Source organism: Lutzomyia longipalpis, chromosome 2 (genome assembly GCF_024334085.1).
Source record: "Lutzomyia longipalpis isolate SR_M1_2022 chromosome 2, ASM2433408v1".
Classification (NCBI taxonomy): Eukaryota; Metazoa; Arthropoda; class Insecta; order Diptera; family Psychodidae; genus Lutzomyia; species Lutzomyia longipalpis.
Genome location: NC_074708.1, coordinates 20875311 through 20896079, shown reverse-complemented (window position 1 = coordinate 20896079; position 20769 = coordinate 20875311). Strand labels below are relative to the sequence as shown.

At 34.2% G+C, this 20769-nt stretch overlaps 1 protein-coding gene across 4 annotated transcripts in view; it reads left to right on the top strand.

Annotated features, from left to right (window-relative positions):
* The window catches only part of LOC129789281 (eye-specific diacylglycerol kinase), a 98324-nt gene that overhangs the window by 51252 nt on the left and 26303 nt on the right, over positions 1–20769 (top strand). For 2 of the 4 annotated variants that reach the window (XM_055825948.1, XM_055825949.1), the window contains 5 exons: positions 30–1132; positions 15979–16111; positions 17303–17506; positions 19178–19307; positions 19396–19696. In XM_055825948.1, coding sequence (XP_055681923.1) covers positions 30–1132; positions 15979–16111; positions 17303–17506; positions 19178–19307; positions 19396–19696 — 1871 coding nt within the window. The remainder of the gene's footprint in view (positions 1–29; positions 1133–15978; positions 16112–17302; positions 17507–19177; positions 19308–19395; positions 19697–20769) is intronic. The other 2 variants (XM_055825950.1, XM_055825951.1) reach the window with 1 other exon arrangement.

Genomic DNA, 20769 nt, shown 5'->3' with positions numbered 1-20769 from the left:
TCCTAATTGGTCACACTCAATGCTTTAAGGTTCGCTCGGCATCATTCGACGAAATCCAATTAGAGGCTCAGCGTGCAGGTCTCCTTCGTCAGTCGACCGATGATAAAACAGGGCTGTTGCAGGTGCCACAGGTGACAAATCAACGATCACGAAGCTTTGATTCAGCTTCGGGTACGGGAGATGAGAGTGGGACATTTCTAGAAGTACCGAAGCGCTTTCAAAGGCGTCGATCGTCGGGTACAAAATCTTCACCACCGGCATGCGTACACTGCCAATACCTTGAAGAATATGAACGCCAAGTGAGTGCGGATCAGTTATATTTTATTGATCACCAAGAAGTACGATCGCTCAGCTACAGTGACACATCCTCGAGTGATGGAGATGCAGATGATGAGGATGCAAGTGAGTCAGAATATGGCAATTGTCTCTTACCACCACCCACGCCTTTTACGCCCTTTACACCATCCTCGCCATGTGGCATCACGTTCACTTTGTCCCCAACTCATGCTGACGTGCCAACATTCCTTCCACTGGGCTCGCCACCGGCTCAAATGGCACCATTGGTGTTTTCACCACCACCTACCATGGAACAACTTCCGTCGCCACTAACATCATCCCCGCCACCATTTGGAGACGAACCACCACATATCAGCCGTCCACGAAGGCGCTCGATATCGCGCCAAGAAGCCGTGTTTGTGGAGCCCCTAGAGAGCTCCTTGGAGAACGTTGCACGCGCAAGTCGAGAGGAAGAGCATTTGCCGAGGGAGAACTTACAAGAGGCAAAGGATGATGATGATGATGATTACGATATAGCGCGTGAGGGTGAGGAAAAGTCATCGAGTTATGGGCGATGTGAGGCGCCACCTGATGCTGTGTGCGACATCTACTTGACTGTGCCAGATCTTAAACGAGATCGCGCCGCCTCTGTGGATTCGTGCTTCACCAAAGTGCCATCATCTGGGAAAGCAGAAGAGATTCAACCCCCACCCGATGGTGGTTTAACACTCACCGTACCCAGTACTAATGCCACCCGCTCGAGATCTGTGGATATTGTGTTGCCAACGGATGAGCAAGCACGCTACAAAGCCCTAGCTATGGCCGGAGCTGCGGCTTACTCACAAGTCCACAAAGGGTATGTTTTAACACACAATTCTCATTGCTACATGGAAAGTTTTCTTTTCGTGCCTTTTTTGTACATCCAGCTCCAGCGTACTTTTTCTCATCTCATTTCAATTAATAATATAATTGAATATTATGTGTGTTCCCATAGGCAGGATAATTAGTAATTATGCTAATTTTTTTTCTCGTCAAGACTCCGTTAAAAATTATGTGTGATATTACAGTCGTGTCATGCAGTAGGACCGTCGTTAGACTTTTCCACTGTAGAATGACCTCAGAAACGGGAAATTTGACTTCGCAGTGGGACATTTAGTACTATTGATAAGGCAGGGTAATAATTGTCCCATTGCGAAGACACATTTCCTCTTTTTGAAGCCATCCCACCGCGGAGAAAACTTTATTACTCCGGTCCTATTGCACGATCGCGACTGTACAGTAATGACATACATTGGGATAAAAGAAAAGGTGGAGCTACAACAATGATCGAAATATATAAAGCAATATACATATGTACAGTACATTCTCTAACCATTTCATATTATGTACATACATATGTATGTACTGTACATTAACTTGATGAAAAACCAATAAAGTTACAGCTCGGGAATTAAAACTCTGCTGAGCTGACAGTTTTTTTTATTTGCTCTTATATTATGTGCTACCTTTTATTTCTTACATTGTGTCATCCAATATTAAATGGTGATAAAATAACAAAAAAAAAAAAAAAAAAAAGGAGAACAGTCAAGCTTTTACTTTCATACATATAGTGGTGTGGAAAAAGAGACGAAGGAACCGAAGGAATACTGAATGAGAACTAAAACTATGAATAGAACATCTTGTGTGTTTGCACTAGTTTGAGAATTTTATTATGTATATCTGGAATTATATACTCCAGTACTTCAGAAAACTAAATCAGATTAATTATATTACATAAGAGTGAGAAAGTTTACATTGAAAGGAATTAAAAACGTATGATTGTGAGGCCATGTTTCGCCACCACATGAGGTTCTTCATAGTTTTTCCACTAACGACTTCAATGACAGAAAAAAAATCTGCAATTACGTACCTAATTGTTTTGGGGGTGATTAATAAATAAAAAACCGCAATTGCATTAGCATTGCTACAGTGGTCTCAATTACGACGGATTGTTATCTCCCACTTACCTTGTTTTACGTGTAAAAGGTTCTTTTTGAGCTCAATAACACATACATTATATTACATGTAACGACTTAGAATGTGGATGCGTAGGGAAGAAAACGTGTAGAGCATACATTGATCTAATTCTTGAGTTGTACTAACACTAGACGTCTCCATTTCTGTTCTTGTAATTATTGTCACACACCAAAGGTAGAAGGGAAAAAGAAGGAGCTTAAAAGGAGACAATAATTATGGCAGAATTAACCCACAGTACCTTGTTGAAATATGCCTATTTGATGTGATATTTTTTATAATGTTAAGGCAAATATTTCATATATTCAAACCATCCCCCTGTCTAGTCCATTTGTTTGAAGGTGGGTGGCCACAGCGAAAGTTTGACTTCAATTGCGCACAAAAGAAGGGTGAAAGTGGTATGAGATGAAATTTGTGAGGCAAGTGAAATCGATACGGGTCACTTGAATTATATTATATAAGTACTAGTCAACCCGAGCCCCCAATCATGTGTCAGCAAACTCCATTTTAAGTTATAAAAGTACCGTATTACTCATCAGGGGGGGCGTATAGTAGTAGGAGGACTAATATAGCCCCCCCCCCCTGATGAATAATACGGTTATCTGACCATTCAGTCGCTTCGGAGGAGTTCATGTGCCACAAACATAGGTACAAACTTTTCAGCTTTATATATTAAGATAAGATGTGCAATATGCGATACAATCAACAGAATTTTTTTATTATATGTAGATATATTGAAATGAAAAAAGTTATAAAATTTTACAAATTTTCATTTTCAAAAAAAAATCGTTTTTAATAATGATTTTCCGGGTTTTTCGTCTGTGAGTTTTTCTGGGTGAAAAACCGATCGCTTGACCGATGTTCAAAAATTTAGCATATCTGGGAAGAGAATAAAATTATCTTTTCAACGATACTCTATTTGTGCAAATCCGTGTACTAGTGGCCAAGATGCAAGAGGTCAAAGTGAAAATTTGTGAAATCGTGAAAAAAAAAACACTTTGGTTTACCAAAATGGCTACCAAGAAAAAACGGGTTGACCGATTTTTTAAAAATTTATCAGTTTTGGAAAGTTAAGAAATGTTTTTAGTGGAAAATATAACCATTGAATTACAATACTTAAGAGCAAAATACAAAATAACTAAAATACACCTAATTTAATCTGCTTTTTAGAATTTATATTTCTTCTGAAATGTTTTCTTCAAGCAGTAAAATTTGATTTTACTGCAATACAAGGAAGATAGTGGGTTGGCGTTATAGTATCTCAACAGATGATTCGTTTCAAAGCACTTACAACACCACTTACTGCTTAAAAAGCATCATGATAGCATTAAAAGCAATGAGGAAATCTATAAAATGAGGATTTTATTGTTATTTCAATGATGTGTCACGATTTTGTGAGGCACTTATCACTTGAATTCTACTTTCTTTTTATTTGATTGGAATTTGATTATCGCTCTATAGTATATCTTAAGTATGTGATAGAAAATGTGGATGTTTTTCCGTATGCTAAAAGTGGGAATGGAGAGAAAATATCTTTTTCTTCCGAGCATTTAGAGTCAATTGACTCTTCATTTGCTTCATTTTGTTTCCCCTTGTTTGATAGCTACAACACTTAACGTGGAAATTGCCAAAAACACAAGAAAAATCTGAAATTATTTGTCTTTTGAAGGAAATAGAGTATAAAAATGATGTTGTAGTTCTCAATAATTGAGTTACAATCACAGGGTGGGAGATGCTGTTATATGATATCTTCATCTTTGCTTATATCCTCATCTGATTCTATAATAAACTTTTGTCACCTCATTCCACCATGCATGTTAGTATGTTTCATATTACATATACCTACCGCCCTGGACTTACATCACGAAAATGACTTTCATGTTTACGCCAAGAGAAATTCCGTATACACCCCTCGAGCACTCAGATTAATGTGATAGTCGCTACTACAAGTCCAAGAAAATGCTCAACGCATCAAGAACATATAACGTCTGACACATTTCACCTCATTCTATTCCATTTAGGGCTTACAATCTCATCCAATACGGATATCAACAAAATTTTCCTTTGGCATTATATAATGTAGGTATATCAAAATGAAACTAGAGGTAAATAAAAGCAAGCCAGTATAAATATTTAAAAGAAATTTTTTATTATATTTACTAAATTTTTAGTAAATAGTAAATTGCGTAATGATAAATATATAATAATCTATATCCTCCTGTCAGTGAAGAACAAGAATCGTCTAGCCTTAATAATAATATAAGACAAAAAAAAACCCTAAATAAATAATGACATGGAAAAGGTTTATTATTTACATTATTTACATTAATTGAACCTTAACCAGATCAGCGATGTTTAAAATGGGAAAAATAATCCAAGAACCTTAAACTGTAAATTTATCATTTTCAACAATTTATGCAACATTCAAAACATAGATAGATTGCAAAGTTCTGTATGGGCATTTGCCTACAGTATATATCTATTTAGACATATACCTACGAGAAATCTTAAAGCGAGGGTTGGGAAATTACTATTCTAAATTCCAATTAAAATGTACAAATCTTAACATAGTTTACATATTGCCTAACCGTCGATTTCGAAAGTTAAATTATAATAGTAATAATATGTAGTATAAAATAAAATATTGGGCCTTATTCAGCGACCAAGAAACCCTTGAAATTCGCTTGAAATCTTGAAATTTCAGTACAAAATTCAAAGATTTCAAGGGTTTCTTGGTCGCTGAATTAGACCCATTGTCTTTAACTCAACACCTTTTGAATTTTTCAATGGTTTTATATTATGCGCCTGATCATTCGAGCATTTGTATGTTTTATAAAAGTTCTTTTGGCTTAACTCAATTCCATGTCGCTAATTCCCATATTATTTATCACACAGTGTATATCCAAACCCCCTAACGAGGATAGACTAAAAAGGTATATGGGGAAGAATTATTCAAATTAAACGTAAATTACACCACTTTAGTCCAACAGAAGTTCTAACATCATCCTCTTTATCATCTTTCCTTATTTAAGTACACTTCATCTTCCGTAAACGAGCGGAATATTTTCCTTTGAAACATGATTTTTCACATTATATTTTCTCCCTCTCGTTACCTCAATAAAGTTGTGACAATTTACATTTGTCGAATGGCAAATGATGTATATAATAAGGCTTTCGGCACAAAACGAAAACAAATTCAAACATTTAATGTTTTTCTTATACAATATTTATTTAACATAGTCAACCCGAGCCCCTAATCACGTGTGAGCAAACTCCATTTTAAGCTCCAAAAGGGGTCGTATATTAGTAGGGGGGATGAATAATACGGTACCCCCGAAAAATTTTTAAAATAAAAAAAAATCCCGTTATCTGACCCTTCAGCAGGTAGAAAATGGGGAAAAAATCAATTTTTGTATGGGGGCGCTATAAAGGGGGGTTGGGTCGGAATCCCATATAGCGCTTGCAACTCGTATTGACCCCCTCTACCCCCATACCAAATTTCATCAAGATCGGCCAAGCCGTTTCGGAGGAGTTTATGTGCCACAGACAGACAAACAGACAGACTTTTCAGCTTTATATATTAAGAAGAAGATTAATCTTTAGGAAATATATTTCATATTTATTTCATTACTAGTCAACCCGAGCCCCCAATCACGTGTGAGCAAACTCCATTTTAAGCTCCAAAAGGGGTCGTATATTAGTAGGGGGGATGAATAATACGGTACCCTGAAAAATTCTTAAAATAAAAAAATCCCGTTATCTGACCCTTCAGCAGGTAGAAAATGGGAAAAAACAATTTTTCTGTGGGGGCGCTATAAAGGGGGGTTGGGGCGGAATCCCATATAGCGCTTGCAACTCGTATTGGCCCCCTCTACCCCCATACCAAATTTCATCAAGATCGGCCCAGCCGTTTCGGAGGAGTTCATGTGCCACAGACAAACAGACAGACAGACTTTTCAGCTTTATATATTAAAGATTGTTTGTGTCATCTTGCTCTTTTCTTTACTTCCGTGTAATTTATAACTTTTTTTCAGAGATTTCATGTTATAAATTAAAGAGGAAGAAAACCGTCCAAACAGAAGATTAAGTGACAACGAGGGGTATTTGAATTTTTTGTGACATTAATTTCCCGAAGATAGCAAAAAATGAATATTCGTTTTAATTAAAATTTTAATTGTCATCAAATTTCCCCACCATAATCGATTACACGATGGACCTTTTTCAGTTTTAGTTTTTTTTCTATTCTGTTTTTTGTATAGTTTCTATAATATATGTACTCTATACTGTACAGTACATAATTATGTTCCAATTTGAAGATTAATGTAATTACTTAACTCAAAAAGACACGATTCTTTCACCTTATGCTTTCTTTGTAAAAGTATAAAATAATTTAATACTCTAGATACTTTTTTATAAAATATGATTAAAATATTTTTGCATTGATTTCCATGATATACATACATATATAACGTCTAACCGCGAACTACATGGCGATATTGTATACATTTCGACGTGCCCGAAAATTATGAACCATATTCCTATCTTTTAACACAGGAGTATGATTCATAATCTTCGGTCGCGTCGTTTTTATAACCTTATAGTAAAAATGAGTAAAATTACCGCTCAGAGAAAAATATTCTCTGGGTGTTAGGGGTTTTTTTTTTTTGAAGAGAAAAATTGGAAAAGCAGCCAGAAAAACTAAGTACCACATTTTCTGTTCACTAGCGACGTTTCGGCAATATATTTAATTGTCATCTTCAGGCTCTATTGAAATACAAGGGTAAATTACAGGACAGGCTCACGTAAAGATACAAAATTATTTATAAAATCTCTTCCTCAAGCGCAACAAAAACTTACAGAAACAAGTATGTAACACTATGTCACAAAAAACATGAAGAAAAGTTGGAAAAACCAACGTTGAACACGACAAAACTGTGAGCATATTGTTTATAAACACATCAATTGTCAGAGTAAAATCACAAAAAAGGGCACTAGCACCAATATTTAGGCCCCTAGACAATCACTACATGAAAGTACTTCACTTCCACTTGCACACAATATCGCGCTGGCTTGGCATCTTCAGTCTCAGAAATTCACTATCACGGTACACTTCTGAAGCAAATCAATTGGGATGGTGATCAATCCTCCCTTCATACCTCTTTGTTGCACTCATTATGGCCTCCCTCACTGTATCCATCCTTAGGTCCTTATGGATACTGGCATTTGAGGCATATAAAGGAAATGCGTGCCAACCACGCTTCTCAGCCACTTGGATTGGACAGTCTGGATTTGATCTTCTAATGTTCGATGCAGAGCCTCACAGGGGGCAGCATACATCCAATATGATAGATTGTATACAATATAGTAGAAATAGAAATACAGAGCAAAAAAAAATTTTACCAGCTCTCAAAAGAGACCCACCCCCTTAACTTGGACGCTAAAAAAAAAATCAACTGAAGCTTGAGGATATACAAAACTTGGTTACATAATATCTCAAATTTATGAGAATTCATAAAGTTGAGACATTTCATAATAATTTATAGCATCTTGGAGTAAAATGACAGTGATTAAAAAGCATGTGTTTTACAAAAATTTTAACTTTTTTGTATATATACACATAACAAATTTGCAACATTATTAACGCGTTACATACAGAGTATAGCTGCAATATTATGTACTGTACACACACACCCTTCACAAGAACAGACATTCTGTGATCTTATTACTTCACATATTATTTCACTCATGTACAAACTAAGTGGGCCTGGGGTGCAGTGGATAGAGCGCTTGAGTGCGCATCCAAAGGTCGCCGGTTCGAATACAGAACCCGGCAACGCGCCCCATCCGCCAACGTGCAATTAGACCACGTTGACCGGTTGGATCAGGAGATTGATACACTCCTATCCGTAAAATGGCCCACACGTGGTAGTATCTAGCGAGCCGCCCACTACTTCTCCGCATGGAGAACAATCAAAATAGTAGCGCCAAAATATTTTATTTATGTACAAACTAATTACAGTCTTTTTATAAACTTTTGGGTTATTGTTTGTAAGTTTGGCGAAGGAATTACGATTAAAATGTGAAAAGCTTAGAGAGTATGCAGAAAAGGAAAGTTTTCAGTGAACCATTTCATTGCTGAAGTGTCCCTTTAATTTTGATGAGAAACATTTAGTCATTCCCAATGGACATTTTGGTAGACGGGTAATAAATTAACAATTTGTCGCTTAAAATTCAGAATTAGCAAGTTTCCGTGGGTGTGTAGGTAGGTACATGGAATATATTCGATTAATGGTTATTTTCTTCTACTGTCCCTAACTGAACGGAAATAGAATTATTTCTGTATCACAACTCCTAAACCACCTCTGCAAATCATGAACAATAATATCAGGGGGTAACTTATTGTTAGTCATGATTTGACTGCACCGCGAGTGGCAAGAGTGGCAAATTACACTAGAGAAATTGCAAAAGAGTGGCAGAGTCGGATACCCCCTGAATAACATTGAATTGAAGATCTTAAAGGCATTGGTTTTGTGACAAAATGGTCCAAAATATTGTGGTTGTACTTTATAGGAATTACAACTATACAATATGATGAGAGGGGTCTTTTAGGCTATCTTTTGATTTTGCGCTTAAATTGTTGGTACTTTTTTATCTATCTTACCCTCCTCGAATGATTGTTCAAACACTAACTGCGTGAACGAAGGAGAACAAGAGGAAGTTGTTTTGTATTCTTTGTCTTGACGTCATGGATTTCCAAGATATTGCGTACACCCCATAGGTTTATGTTTTTTCAAACTCACTTCTGTTTATTGACTTACCGTAAAATATCCAGTCAATATTTTTCTTTGCAACCTTTATCTCCCACTGCATACATAATGGTCAATTGTTTACCAATTGTTCAATCGTACAAACGTTTTCGTTTGTGAAATGAACAATAATGATTCCTTTCCAAGAAATAAAAAAACTCTTTTATCGCACCTATAAATTAAGAATTTTCAACGGTAACCTTAACTGCTGGACATTATTTAAAAGTTGTTTGAAAAAAAAAATAACAGCAAGAAGAATACATAATAGAAATTCAGCAACAATGGCAAAAACAACTAAGAACATTTCATTTATGCTTTTAAGTCATCTGAAGGACTTCACTTTAATTTGAGTCCTAAGAAAGGTGATAGTTAGTAGGGAGGGTGGGGCTATTTGTGTCAATTTGGATAAATCCCTATCTACAGGACTCCCACGGGGCAATAAATTTTCCTCGATAGGTCATTCTCATAGGAAATTTCCTTGCCTACAACTTTGTCTCAGACCGCTTTACTCTATCTCCACGGGAAATATGAGTTTTCGAGCTTTTCCTGAACCCTTCCGCTTCTGACTTTTTTAAGAATCCGTCGACAAGTATTGTCACCAGCGGGGGTAACTAAGTCGGTGGAATTTTCCGACATTTCCAAAGATTTTCCACCTGAGAGATTAGTTGTAGCTACTAACCAAACTCCTCACTTGTTCATCCGCGGCAAGGAATTTCACTTTTCTATCCACTAAAACACAGAATTTTGGAATTTTCTCAACCCCTACATTTTGCAACAAAAAGGTTAGGAATGGTGTCAATATTTTGACGTTCCATATGATTTACATTGGTGACAATATTAGCCCCTTTCGACATGTGTTGATTTGAATAAATGTGCAGAAAAATCATTAAAAGTTAGTGAAAAATACACCTTTGCAACGTTTTCTGCATTGACCTAGCTTGTGGAAAAGACGGTGAGATTGGAAAATCGCTAAAAGAAAAGTGTCGGAAAATGAGTTTTTCTCAACACGCAAAACGTATTTTTGGAGGCCTCAAAATTTGTTTATTTTTTTATTCCTAAACTATTCATCGGATAATCTACAAACTACAGTCAACTATTGAGGGTAGATAAGACTTCTTATCATAATTTTTTCAGGTGCTTCCGATTAATAACTTGGGAGAAATCGCCATTTGAAAATTCCAAACTGTCACAAATAGCCCCGCTCTCCCCTAATCTTATCTATCTATTCTTGTAGACATGACAAGGATATATTCTTCCAATCATCCCTGTCCTAAATATTCTCTCACACTTACACATTTAATTTTGTAAATTGAATCTTTTTAATATTAAGCTCCCTCATTTTTTCACTCTTCATTAATTGTTGAAAATACATATCCAACATCACAATAGTTAGTATTATATGTATTCTCACAAATTACTTGGACTTGGAATATATCATTTGAGATATATTTCGATAATTTTCAAGGTAACATGTAAAACAAAAAAATTGTGACTGTGTTTTACGAACTCTGTTTTTCGAATTTTTTGCTCTCAAAATTTATGATATTCTAGAAAGTTGTAAAGTATAAAAAAAATCTTGAATTTAATACTTATTTAAGCAAAATTGGTCAAGCAGAACAGTGGCTCTTAGAACTTTAAATATTGCTATTTTTAGACATTTGTAGGGCTTCTCGAAACCTTTCATATGACCGTTATTTGATCAAAATCGGTCAAGCCGTTCTCGAGTTAGATTGAAAAAAAAACACATTGCCTTGGCAGCCATATTTGCGATATTTGCTAAATAACTTAATCGTTTTTCAAGTATACATTATCAATTTAAATGCCTCGCTGAGGTTTATAACCTACAAAAATGTCAAATCTCTATCTGCTAAGAAAGTATTTAATTGTATTTCAAAATGGCAGGAAGTAACATATCTTGGATTTGGAAAATTGCGAAATAATTAATTTTACATCTATACATTTCTATATAAAATTTCAAATTGGAAATCTCTATCTTTTACCACAGGCCGGTCGGATCAAAATATTTTTACCATATTAATAACGGGAATATTTTGTAAAGCGCTCATAATAAGTTTGAGGCTGATCTGAGAGGGTCGGTTTTTCTGACGATTACAATATACTTGGTGTGCATGTATAAAATCTATTATCCTCCAATTAGGGTTCACTATTTTTTTTAAAAAAAAATGTACTGGTAAGCTGACCAAGCTTACGAGAGCTGTGTTTCTTTCAGTGTACCAATTTTGTGAGAGCAAACTAGAACGCGAATTCATATAAATACGCGCAAAGTCGGGAAAAGTTGAAAAGTCATCCCCCAAGAAATGTTTGGAAGGCCATATCTCGAGAACGGATCCATAGATTTTCATAATTTTTTTTTGTTTGAAAGGTCTTGAAGTCAGCTATAACATATCGAAACGATCTGACGACTTTCGATTTTGCTCGGTACGCAAAAGCTGTGTCTGAAAGAAACACAGCTAAAATGAAAAAAATTTATGTCGCCATTTTCGAAAAATTCGAGTTCGAAATTTTCGAAAACTTTGTTTTTGACTTTAGCGCCTCTTGCGGTCATTTCTCGAAGTTGCAATGTTCTAGACATTTGTAGGGTTTCACGAAACCTTTCATTTGCGCTTGAGTTGATCAAGATCGGACTTGTAGAACCCGAGATATGACATGCCAACTTTGGAAGGCTATATCTCGAGAACGGATCCATAGATTTTCTTCATTTTTGGCATGGAGCTAGATAATATGGTCAGCTACAACATATCAAAAAATGAAAAAAAAATTATGTCGTCGTTTTCGAGATATTTATCGAAAACTAATCGAAAATTTTGTTTTTGATTTTTGGCCCCCTAGCGGTCACTTTTGAAACTTCGTATGTTCTAGAGAGTTGTGGGGTTTGTTGAGATCTTTCATTTGAGCCCGGATTGATCAAAATCGGTCAAGCCGTTTTCGTGTTATGGTCGATTTTCGATGAAAAATTGTGGCGGCCATATTGACTAAACGGCTTGACCGATTTTCGAAAATGAGATATCGTTGGAAAGGTATTGATGGCCCCTACAACATCAAAATTTCAGATTTTTAGCTATAATAGGGGCTGAGATATAGTGAAAACAAAATTTTGAGGTTATTCAAAATGGCGGACGGAGGGGTGGGGGGATGGATTTGACTTCATAATCGGATTTCTTCAGGTCGATATTTAAACTTTTCCGTTTACCGCATGTCGCTATCTATCACCGTTCTCTTGCAATTTAAGTTTAGAATCCGGAGGGCCGGACGGAAAAAACTTATTTTTGGCGCATACGTTTTTTGGAATGTGGGGACCCGAATTCGTGCTCATCCCAAGTTTGAGCCCGATCTGACGACTTTCGATTTTGCTCGGTACACAAAAGCTGTGTCTGAAAGAAACACAGCTAAATTGAGAATAATCGAAAATTTATAAATGACTAAAATTGGAATGGTTTCTTTTCACAAAATTAAAGCGATTGGTGTGTATGCTGCTGATAAAAAACAACTTTTTTTTCTAAAATCAGCCGGTATAAATACGTTGTGAATTATATTGTTTTTCTACACATTCTTGTAAATATATATTTACAATTCCCCTACTTATACCATTACATACATGTATATAGAGACTGTGGATAGGTATACCGTAAACTTCCATCCATCCATATGTGATATTATTTGATCGATGAATTTTAGCACTAAGAAGATAAATTCTTATGACGGAGACCTGAAGTGCGATTTCTTTTACATTATCTCTAATTCCTTTATCAATAAATCAACATTACATTTCACCTTTCCCTATGCTTTATTGCCCACAATTTTCTTCATATTTAAGCAAGTTGGAAACATCTATGACACTTGTGACTAATTGTTTTGTTCGTATATTTTTTGAAAAAGAATATGAAATTGTATATAAAACAACTCCATATGTGCATACGTACATATGTACATATGTATAATGTTGATTTATTTTAAGAGATTTCAGAACTCAATAGAAATAATAAAATAAAATTAAATATACGCGAAGTATGTATTTTCTTGTTCAACCTGCAATTAAATTTTAAAATGTTTCCTTCTGACTTTCTATACATACTTCATTTTCTTAGCACACAATCTACATATTAATACCAATCTTGTGGTAAAGCTTACCACCAAACTCTACAAAGTCATTATAGTGTTTACTTGCTATATACAATACATACATTATATATACTATTAATTCATAATAAGGATGCCTAATGTAACTGGAGATATTTGTTTATCAGACAAAAATATATCTAGAAGATAAGTTTAATCTCTTTCTCTGATTGGAAGTGATTGTTGCCTCACGAAAAGTACCGATTTTTCGTGTTATGCCACCCCCTATTTGAAACTGAATAATGGATCCTAAAAAACTTGCTTAAGAACCAATTAAGCTCTCTTTTTGACTTATCGAATTTTTTTAAAAACAAATCTGAAGTTAAACAGAACTTTAATTTAAAAAAAAATTAAGAAATGCATTTCTTTGATTTGCATATTGAGGGCGAAACAAGAAAAAGGCCCAAGTCCACAAAATGAACTGTACGGGGAGCCGAAAATGATATTGAAGAAAATCCCGGCCGAAATTGTTCACAAAATATTTCACTAATACGGAATGTTACGTCTTTTTTTGTTTCGCCCTCGATATATCTCTTTTTTTTTTCATTCGGACATAATGCAACTTTTTTTTTTAAATTAAATCCTAATTGTTAGGTAGGTATAATTATTGTTAGTGAGTTTGTTTGAAATAGGGCAATTTATCTACTACGCTGTTCGCTCTTGTTTAGTATATGTGCGCTGGATTTGATGACTAAAGCAGGATACAGGGCTAAAGATTAATCGCTTAATTTACATTTTTACTTCACCATTTTCCATCAATGTCTCCTTCCTTTAGACCTCACCGTTTAAGATGAATATGACTTGAAGCATGAATTTTCTAGATGAGTGTCGTGGCAAAATTAGGGATATAATTTCTACCCCGTGTTCCGTTTTAACGTCTTTCTCTCTGAAATATTGCGGAAACATCTTGAAGAACATGAGATTCTTAAGAAAATTAATGACATGGGGAATAATACTTAATATTTTTTTATTTTACAAAATTCTTGTGGTTAGCTCACAAAAAACTGACAAGTTTTTGTAGAAATTACACTGCTTTGTTATTCTTCAAAAAGTTCAAAAAAAAGAATAGGACATCTTCTGCAATCCAGCTAAAATGAAAGATATTCCTGTCTGATTCTGTGAACATGTTGTATTAGGGTCCCCACATTCTAAAAAAACGTATGAGTCGTAAAACTTTTTAGACCGGCTGTAGTGTAATGTACTTAATTATTTGTAATACTTGATTAAATGCTATCGTTGCAATTAATAGCAATGATTGCAATAAAACGGTAATAGATAAACCTCCGGTCAATGTCAAAGTTTAAATTTCGACTGGAAGACGTACAAATATGATGTCAAATTCACCCCTCCCCCATTTAGGCCGAAGTTAGGGTACCATAACTTGACAACCACAGGTTGAGATATACGCAAATATATATTTCTTCACTATCATTCACTAAAATGACTTCCACGACTTAATTGCTTGATTGATTTTCAAAAATTTACCAGATTTGGAAAAGAAACTAAATTACCTTTCCAACGATAATCAAATTGTCAAAATCGCTACACTAGCGGACGATATCCAAGAGGCTAAAGTAAAAATTTATGAAATGTTTAAAAAAGGATCTTATATCCCTTATACCTATGTTTATCAAAATGGCTGTCAAAAATTAACTGGTTGACCAATTTTCAAAAATTTACATGTTTTGAAGAGGTGAGAAATGTAGGTACCATTCCAAAACTCGTAAATTTTTGAACATGTTAACCACAGCCACAGTTCATTGAAATATGGCAAAAAATACCTCATTTTTTACCTTGCCCGTAAACTTTTCGCGGGTAGTATATATATATATATATATTATATGATCCTAAATTTAATTTCAAATTTAAAGAAAAATTCTTATTATATGTGTTGACTCAAAATTCTAAAATTTCTGAGTCAACATTATTATTCAAATTTTATTAGGTGCTTTTCCACATATCGCACCGTATAGTTTACATAAGTATAATTTCGGTGCAGTCTCTTAAAATATAAGAGTATGATTTAATTTCAAAGAATAATTAACAATTTGAAAAAAAAATTAGAGAAAAATAATTAAAAAGATGACAATAGATTAAGAAAAATTTTTAAGTGAGAAATTAAAGTTCAAGAGAAATTCTTACGAGAAATTAACAGGTGAAAACTGAATTTCACAATAAAGATGTGTCAACGTGCATATCCTTAATAAGGAATTAATGTATTATAGTGATAATTTATTTATTTACGGATTTAAATAGATAGATAAATATTGTAATACCTAATGATTTTTGCAGTTGGAATTTTGTATCATTGAGACGTAAGGGGATAATTAGTTTAAGCATTTGTTTGTAAAGAAAACAAGATTCTTTATGATGGAATATAAAACATCAGCATCTAAATAAAATATTAAATTTATTCGATATCAGAGAATTTCGGGTACCCTTACCATCAATAAATATTGTATAATTTACGCTTCGAAAGAGATGAAATTCCCCACCTGCGTTGAATTTAACGAATTGGAAAGTCATTTTCAATAAATTCTATTATTAGAATATTTGTCTTCCAATCCCATCCTCATATTTTCCATCAAGTTTATTGCAAGAAAATAATGTTGAGTGCTTTATTTTTTTTTTATTTTAATCTCTTGAGCTCAAGCAATTTCGTAATGTTTTCTGTGTTGTATTATTATTTCTTTCAAATGGCCAATGTGTGTGTGTGGGGCGGTTACCAACGGATATGACTTTGCAGAAAGCACGACGTGGACTCGAGGGCAATTCGATGTACGCCAGATTGGAGTGAAAATGCTGTGGCTGGGGATCATCTGTGGGTACCCACTTCGGTATCTGGTGATTGCTGCTACGTGGGGGACAATGAATGTGTGGTAAGTATCAGAGTGAGGCGAGTGTAGTATGTTAGATTTTATTTAATTAATTTTCTCTCTCTAAATTTACTCAATTTATTATGAGAAGGCTTTTCCGTGTGGAATAATTCATCCCCCATATATAGTGAAAGCAGATTGTATAAGGAAATAAGTCCATTGGGTTAAGTCTATGATGAGAAGAATTAGGGGAATTGAAGTGTGACAAGTAGAAAGTTGCAATTTTAGAAAAATCAACAATCCAATCATACATGAAATAACTTTTCTTTCATAATTACGCGTCTATGCTAAAATACACCTAAGTAAGTATACTTTTCATAAAATTCATGTGGCCAAAGTGCCTTTTGCCAGAGTTACTCATTAATACTTAAATTTCCACCCAACTATGTTTAAAAAAAAGCAAAAATCATTTTTGTAATTATTTTCTTAAATAAAAGTTCACAACCACTGAAGATGATGCGATGAGCATCGAAAGCTCTGGACCCAATGCTTTTGATTGAATTGAGCAAAATATAACGACGCTTCCGGGTGAACGTAAGTTCAAAAATTCAAAAAGTTACAATAACACGTCGTAAATTCAAAATTTATTCTCTCAATCTATTGAATATATACCCCTTGCTTACGTGTCTTATGCCATGATTAATTCGTCGTAAAACATGAGTATTAAGCACTATTATTGTAAGTGAATTAATTCGGATTCAGTACATGTTTATACGTAGTGCATTATTAAAATACACACGAAAGTCATTAGCACAACATCGAACGGATATTTGCATAATATTAGCTGAGGGTTTGTGTGACAAATGGTTTCCTTCTTAATATTCACAAGCTAGGATTATTTTGACAGGTCTTTAAAAACTTTGAGAAAGATTTTTTAAAGTTAAGTCAGTCAACGCATCCAATGAGCATATATTATGACGCATATATGAGCGTATTATGAGCAATGCTTCAACTTAAAAAAGATCATTCTGTATAAGAGATATCGATTCATATACATACATATATATGTAGGTACTTAGTCCTGGTTTTCTATGTGCACATAACCATATAACTGTTCTTAATAGCATAGATAGATATTTGTTGACAATTGTTTAAACATGTTTGTATTACCTTTGTAGAATTTAAAGTAGGATACAACGCATGTGTTATGTTTTCTCTTATAGCAAAGTTCTTTGGTATATATTTTCTTTACAGAAGCATGGACCACGGATGAAGTGTTCAGCATGCAAAATAATTGCCCATGCAAATTGCATTGGTATACTAATGGAACGCAATAAATTATCGTGTAAACCTACCTTTAGGGATGTTGGTATACGACAATATAGGGAACAAACCACGACCCACCATCACTGGGTACATCGAAGAACAGAGAAGGGGAAGTGTAAACAGTGTGGAAAGGTAAATATTATATTTGGAAAAATAACTTGACAGTGAGATTTTATAGCTCTTAAAATATGTCCTTGGAACATTGGACAATTTTATATAAACATATATGTATAATAATGAGGTAAATTGTCACTTCGCTCCAATTTTCCCCGCCCCGCTTCGCGGGGTTTTGTTTCGCTTCGCGCAAATTTTAAAGAGGAAAAAAATTGTGATGGTTTATAAATAGATTAGGGCCACTTTTCAAACCCAAAAGAAAAATTGGCAAAGAGAAGAAATCATTTTCATACAACATTTCTGGCGCGAAATTCAAAAATTTTCAAAAACTGCATGAGATTTACATGGGGGCTATCTGAAGGGGGGCTTTGGCTTTGGAAATAAAAACGGCAACACGAAACCGCCTGATATAAGAAGCCTCTGTACCAAATTTTATCGCGATCGGTCAAACGGCGTAGATTTTATAGCTGTACAGACAGGAAAATTACCAACAACAGACCTTTCTTTATTATATAGAAGATTGAGAGATAGCGCATAACATATTTAAATTGCATAATAAGAATAATATTTATCTTCGATTAATGAAATAAAACTCATGAAATGAAAATAGAACACAAAACAAATATGATTCTAATGCTGTTGACTGAAAATAATTTCCTACCACGGGCAATAATAATAGTTAGAATGAAATAACAGTGATAATAAAAGAATTTATTGCAACGCATTGATCGATTTATCCCACTACATTTCAGTGACATTATTTTATATTCAAAATATGTACGTACCTACGCATAAAATTTAAATAAACACACTGTGCAAAAAATGTCACTAAATTCAACAAAGACAACGTCAGTTTTTATTTACTCAATTTATTTTAAATAAAAGTCATTTTTAGGCTTATTAAAATAATTAAATGAATTAAAGAGCATATTATAGCCTTTCGGTGACAATAAAACGTTATTTTACTTTATTGCTGATTTTTAAGCTCTCGGAGAAATCTTATTTAAAGGTAAAAAATGTAAACTAAAGAAAAAAAAACGAAGTGGTTTTTTTGCATTTCACATTTTATATTATATATTTTTGTTTTACAATATTTCGTGATTTGCGCATTTTCAATGAAAACCCCTTAGCACGTTTTACTTTACCTATATATTTTATATATCCGCATATCAATCAGGAAAAAATCGCATCACATAATTTCTTTTGAATACGTTTTTTTCTAAATTTAAGCCCTGATTTTAGCATATTTGTTTTCGATTCTTGGAATTTTATCATACTTCCTATTTAGTTTTTCTTTACTTGATTTTTTTATTAAAGAAAAAGAAAAAGGCTGAATGCAAACATATCTTTTATAGCTAACTACTTTGATAGAGCATTGTGGCATTTTAGGCTGAAAATAACACAAAGATCACCACAGAAAAAAATATTATCTAAAATTATAATTGAGAAATTGAAGGATTTTGCAAGAAAAAGTCTCAAAAAATTATAAAGTTCTGTTTCTTTTTTTTTTTTAACTTTTTTTGTGATTTTTAAGAACTTCTACATAAGTTTTTTTTTTACCTTCTTAACTCTATCTTCTGTACAATATATTGCTGCGAGATAATGACTTTTTGTTATGCAGAGTGATGAAATGCGGTTGAAAATTACTTTTATGACTCACTAAAAATACTTGATGATTCAACTTTGCAGTCACTTCAGGCGAAATTGTCTTTTGGATCCAAGGAAATTGTTGCTTTATCGTGTGCATGGTGCAAATCATCGTTTCATAACAAGGAATCTTGTTTCAACCAACACCGAATTGGTGAAGAATGCTCATTAGGTATATATAGCCAATATTCTAGACATAATATTATAAAAAATGTATTCATTTATACAATTTATCTCAATATGTGCTCGGGCTTTTTTAGGGATACATTCCAGTATTATTGTGCCTCCATCATGGATTGTTAAATTACCACGAAAGGGAAGTTTCAAGTCATCGCTGAGGAAATCACCGCGAAAGAAGCAAGTAGGGAAGAAGAAGCCGAAAGATCGAGAGCCACGTACATTTGTGATTAAACCAATCCCAACGGCCAATGTTACGCCCGTAATTGTTTTTATTAATCCAAAAAGTGGAGGCAATCAGGGGGCGAAACTTCTGCAAAAATTCCAGTGGTTATTAAATCCACGCCAGGTGTTTGATTTGACCCAGGGTGGCCCAAAGATGGGGTAAGTTTTCAATGAAATTCTTTATATATTATACCGCATGCCATTTGAACTGAATTATAAGCCCTCAATGGAGAACTCATTCATAAAATTGGCAGCTGAAGTAACTTTTATTCGATTTTTTTTTCATTTGATGTGAAAAGTTATTACTATCTTTATAAAACTACTAGTCAACCCGAGCCCCCAATCACGTGTGAGCAAACTCCATTTTAAGCTCCAAAAGGGGTCGTATATTAGTAGGGGGGATGAATAATACGGTACCCCCGAAAAATTCTTAAAATAAAAAAATCCCGTTATCTGACCCTTCAGCAGGTAGAAAATGGGGAAAAAATCAATTTTTGTATGGGGGCGCTATAAAGGGGGGTTGGGGCGGAATCCCATATAGCGCTTGCAACTCGTATTGACCCCCTCTACCCCCATACCAAATTTCATCAAGATCGGCCCAGCCGTTTCGGAGGAGTTCATGTGCCACAGACAGACAAATAAACATTTTCAGCTTTATATATTAAGATTTCCTCAGCATAGAATTGTATATTTTAAAATGCTTCTTTCAAGCTATGAATTTAAGTCTCATTGAAGAGTAATGGAGCATTTTTTAAAAGCTTGACATAATAGTTTTTAGTGTTTAGTGAAAAGTTAAAATAAATATAAGATTTCTCCTAAGTCTGTCTAACGCAATTTATGGTTCAAAACTTGTGCTTATTCTTTAAATTGCAATAATGATGAAGGGGGAAAAATCGGATGTAATCTTGTTTTGTGGCTCAGGTGCTTTATTTTATTACACTAACAAAAAGATTGCATCCGATTTTTCCTACTTCACATTCATACAACAGCCATTAATTTAAATCTAACACCCATTAATGATTTAAATTAATCTAATTATAGCAAAAATAATTTTTAACGTTCTAATTTATTTGACGGTTTATTTTGATCAAACAAAAAAATTAAACCCCTAAAATGTAATTAAATACACCTTACGCGCTAATGCCATACTCCCGATGGCGGAATTGTGTTAAGTACACTGAATTTAAGAATTAGTACAGGATGTGTTAGGCATTGTTCGCGAGTATCCACAA